The following is a 4,897-nucleotide window of genomic DNA, read 5'->3' on the forward strand; positions in this document are numbered from 1 at the left end:
AACCGGTATATTATCTAAATTGTGGCTGGTTTAGACGACATCAGTAAAATGGGGAGTGTAAACATAGCCGAGATTTCCGTAGATGCCAACTCGGGGTTAATAAGTATCCATAGCCGCCATAAGCTTGAGTTGAATCACAGTAAAGTCATGGGTGCTGTAGCCATACTTCTTGTCGAGCCAACCAATGCGACAGACGGTTCGTCGACTTCGACAGGTAGAGTCCGTTTATAGTCAATTGCGTCCCACCAAAAGATCCAATTAGAGTTAAACACAATGCAACAAATACAAACATTTAACCATGTGCATATTTCTAATACTGTTGGGGTTCACCGGTAAAAAAACTTACGCACACAAACAACATACAAGAAAGTTCAAGCATTACAATTAGCTGTATTTTTGTAAAAAAAAAAAAAAAAAAAAATCAAGACGTTTCCAGAACTCAGTTTTCAAATTTCCTCTTAATATCATTGAAAACAGATAATTGGATCGTCAAAATTTGAGGGAGTCCCACAGAAAACCCTTCATACTAGAAAACCATCAGTCTCGGACTCAAATATCCGAGTCCCAAAAAATCTTGATGTTTTCACGATTTAATAATTCATACTGAGTGAGTGCATGCATCCGTGATAACCTTGTGTCAAAGTCTAGACGTCTCATGGACCTCTGAATATAGTGGTTCACATATATTATGTGTTGAGTGGTTCACATATATAAACATCACAACATCATATATTACCAAGGTCTATACTTGACATGATTTTGGTGGTTAAAAATCATAGTTCATCCATTGAGTACAATGGAAATAAAAAGCTTATATACATTTCATGAACCTTTGAATATAATTAGCTCAGATTCACACCATAACATAAATTTCGTCAGATCTAGGAGCATCATTTGGGAAGAGGAAACACTTTTGTATAAAAGATGGATGTTGACCCAGTGTCCAGAGTGGCAGGCTCACTGGGGAAATGGGGGAAATAGTTTAAAATCCTTCTTTCCCTGGAGAGATGGAAACGTTTGACCAAAGTTGATCTATCATTTGGTAGAAGCTAAGGAATCCAATAATCCAAAAGTTTGAGTGCAAAGGGATGAGGGATGGGAATAAAAGAAAAAAAACTTTGAAGTAATTTTTCTGTAGAGATAAAAGTGATAGTAGATAGGATTCAGCCAGTTTGTTATAAACAAATGGCCTGACCCTCTACTGAAGGAGAGGTAGGGCCCAACAGCAGAAACAGGGGTAAACATTCAATATTCTTCCATAGATTTATTATAGTTTTTATATCAACAGCTATACACCAGTAAGTTACAATCTCATCACGCAAGACACCCGTAGACATCGAGGGATATTAGAAATTCGGTCCCAATAAGTAGTTCATATGATGAGTGAAGGTTCAATATAAATATCTATAATACTAGAAACACTTTGTCTCCTGTGTTCCTACTGCCTCAATGAATCATATTGCTGCCTTTGTGTTAAAGATATATGTTATAACTACAAATGAAGCTATTTCTAAATAATAAAATGTAAATAACTGTTCTGTTTACCAAAGTTGTCAATTCTGTGGTTATAAGGTATCCTATATATTTTTGTAATTAAGAACCACATATTAAAGCAGTTAAATACTGTGTCCTATAAAACCTATGAAAAACATTTTTGCTAGCTGAGTACATTATATCAAAAACACAACTAGTACATTTTTTAAATCACCTTAAAGTCAATACAGTAGCGCCACCTGATTTTGTATATGGCTTGTTCTTAATCTGTCTTGTGTGAATACAATGCTAACCAGGCATTCGATCCAAAGTTGAGAATATTAAATCGTAGATGTGTCGTTTTGACAAACGAAAAACACAAAATATTACCTTTATTTTTTTCTGGTATTTCAGGTGTAAATTCGGCGTCAACATTATCAAGAGGCTGTCATAAAGACGACGTGATCAGTATTGAAGACACGCATTCCGGAGGCACAGGTCATGGAACCCGTATTGTCCCCTCATCAGTGTCACTGATAAGCTCTCCATGCGGTTGGGTCGGAGGGGAGGGATTTGGGAGAGCAGCTACTTGCCACGCGTACGAAAACGGGCCTCAAACTGCGCTAGATCAAGAACACGATGTGTTGAATACTGCACATAACAAGACCAGGTCACACGACAATACTGTTGCAAGAAACGACAGAAACATGGATCAAGAATCACTTCATTACTTCCGGTCATCAACAGATAACTCAGGAGATGGGTTATACGATCAAAATAAGACCAAGCGGACGGAGTATAAGTCTTCCAGGGAAGAGACCTTGCCCACCAAAAATGTTAGTGTCATCGACTTAACGGACGTATCAGTTCGTCAACAGCAAAACAAACACAATACGCATACGCCCGCTGCTACACCCTCTGGTAACTTATATAGAAAGCAATCGTCATCTGGTACTTTCATACGTCCAAACAGAGAGCCTAGAGTATCATTACACTCGAAAACTACTCAGCTGGTACATGCTCCTCGACTCGGTTCACCATTTCTATCGAGAGTGAATTCTCAGCTTCAAAGAAGGAAGCATAGAAACACGAAAATCAGCAAGCTTGTTCAACAACCTACGAACCAGCGTGCGAATGATGCAAAGTGCTGCGTTTGTGCTGAAGTATTGACAAGTTTTGCAGACAACCAGTCACATAGCATCAAACACGACTTGCAAAATCAATGTGTGGTGTGCGGAATAAAGCTGTCGGTAACTAGTAACTTACGGAGGCATTTTCTAGGTCATATCCACAACATCGCATTCACGTGTCCCTTCTGTACTGCAATGTACAGACGAAAAGATAATCTTACATCACATCTCTTTCAGAAACATAACATTAATTCAATGCAGAGGAGATCTCAACAGTTGATTGCAAGAATGGGAAAAGTCCCTAAACAGATTCAGGGAATCGATGACACAAGTCAGTCTTCAGCGCACAATATCTCTGAACGTCAAGATGTTGTAGAAGTAACAAGTGATCCTCCTAATTCTGGAAACGAAAATGTGGTTTCTACAGCAAGCAGATCCGCAGAGAGCCCAATGCTTATACCAATGGAAACCAATGTACCATCCGAATTACAACAGTTGGTGACGAGAATACCAGACTCCAGCGCCAAAGAAGTAGGACAATCCAACCAATCTCCAATACAGATCAAGGATGAACCGGAAGGGAATTCCGGTAGCTCAGACTTTTGTTCGGCACCGCAAGTGATGCACGGAAACCAACAAGTAGAAAGAGACCAGACAGAATCTACTGATTTATATTCTTCAGGAGGAATTCAAGAATCAAACGATATTCTCACGACAGATGCTGCACACCAGATAAATACAAGTTCCATATTGAACTACAGTTGTAGTACATGTGACGTTAAGTTTCCCCAACTCGAGAAACTTCAGGACCACGTTGCTGCGTTTCATTCAGACCAAGTGCCCACATGTGTCGCTGATAGTGACACAGGTACGACGAATGGCCACACACTAGTCAGTACTACCGACTCGACAGTTCTCAGTGTCTCGGCGGAAGGGCAAGCGTTATATCTCTATAGCGAGACACGAGGATCCGAAACTAGTCTAGAACAAGAAAACATCAGAATGGCAATGAGTAGTGGCAATAAGCAACACGAAGAAGTCATAGACATCGAAAATTTGAGCGACATGTCAAATTTTCAACATACCGAATCTACATTGATGCAACAAGCTGGATATTCCAGCAACAGGCAAGGGGATATATTAGCAAAAGCGACTGACTTCTTAGGAAGTGTATATTCAAGCTTCATTCCTCCGAGCTACGAGTCTTCACCTTCGAGCAACATGAACCAAAGTATGGAAAGTCCTAACACAAGTTTCTCGCCGGGAAGAAATAGAATAAGTAAGGGTAATAACAAGTGTTTGGTGTGCGGCTTGTTATTGTCAACATGGGAAGCAATCATGGAACATGGAGAACAGCACGCCAGTGTGCTTTCCAATCAATATGGACCCGGGAAGAGATTCCCTTGTGTAGTGTGCCAGACACCGCTCAGTACTAAAGACTCTCTGAGGCGACACGCAGTCAACCACATGGGAGTACAACACTTCTGTACAATGTGTTCCGCTGTGTACAGCAGACGTGACAACCTTCTGAAACATATGAGGGATACACACGGCGTCCACACACCAAGGGCTTAAATGAGACGACCTTACCTGTGGTATAGCATGCACGTCCATTCAAAAACGTTCCATTTCTAAAGAGGAACGTTAGTCATGTGAATAAATTGTTCTAGATGCATTAAATCATTAATGTAATCTGACATCAGTTTCATCTTGATGTCATCTTGTGACCTTAAGGAAGAGCGACACTACATTATTTACCAACATAGTTAAACAAACGATTTTGACATTCAAATTTTCTAGTTGTAGATATCTGTTTGGGTTTGTTACTGAAATGATTTCTGTATAAAATGCATTCTAGGCGGAAGCTGTTTCCTAATTTATTTTCTGCTTCTGTACATTAAATGCGAACTATAGAACTGCCATATTTTCAGTATCCATAAGAAGATATCCTTAGTTCTTCTGTAATTAATTAGAGTTTTATGAAGTTAATGTGGCTGCCACGGGTAGCCATAAAATCCTTTATTCTGCTTTTGTATGTGCTCATTACTGTTTAAATGAATACAATAAAAAATACCTATAATTATACGTCTATGATATTAACCTGTCATTTCACAAGGGGACAGTCCCAAAAGTTGTGATGACGACCTCGATATCTCTCTCAGCTCTGTGGCCTGTTGGTTTGGCGCCGTCTTTCGAATGAATCTGAAGTTGATATGGCATTTGTCCGACTATAACAGTTTCTGTCATACTTTTTAGCTAAGAGTTTGAAGACAGGATATTGGATGTTTACATTT

At 39.5% G+C, this 4,897-nt stretch overlaps 1 protein-coding gene across 1 annotated transcript; it reads left to right on the forward strand.

The window, feature by feature from the left end:
• On the forward strand, positions 1-4,640 carry LOC132552017 (zinc finger protein 687-like). Its single transcript, XM_060216162.1, has 2 exons — positions 1-214; positions 1,888-4,640. The coding sequence occupies exons 1-2, from the start codon at positions 49-51 to the stop codon at positions 4,176-4,178; spliced, it is 2,457 nt and encodes an 818-aa protein (XP_060072145.1). The 5' UTR covers positions 1-48; the 3' UTR covers positions 4,179-4,640.
• The last annotated feature ends 257 nt before the right edge of the window (positions 4,641-4,897 follow it).

The sequence above is a fragment of the Ylistrum balloti genome, unplaced genomic scaffold (assembly GCF_031769215.1).
Source record: "Ylistrum balloti isolate Yb309-2 unplaced genomic scaffold, AGI_CSIRO_Ybal_v1 Utg370230, whole genome shotgun sequence".
NCBI classification, from domain to species: Eukaryota; Metazoa; Mollusca; class Bivalvia; order Pectinida; family Pectinidae; genus Ylistrum; species Ylistrum balloti.

Coding starts and splice junctions, on each gene's coding strand:
- LOC132552017 (XM_060216162.1), top strand. CDS start 49: ATGGGGAGTGTAAACATAGCCGAGATTTCCGTAGATGCCAACTCGGGG. Junction 215..1,887: donor CGGTTCGTCGACTTCGACAG/GTAGAGTCCGTT, acceptor CTGGTATTTCAG/GTGTAAATTCGGCGTCAACA.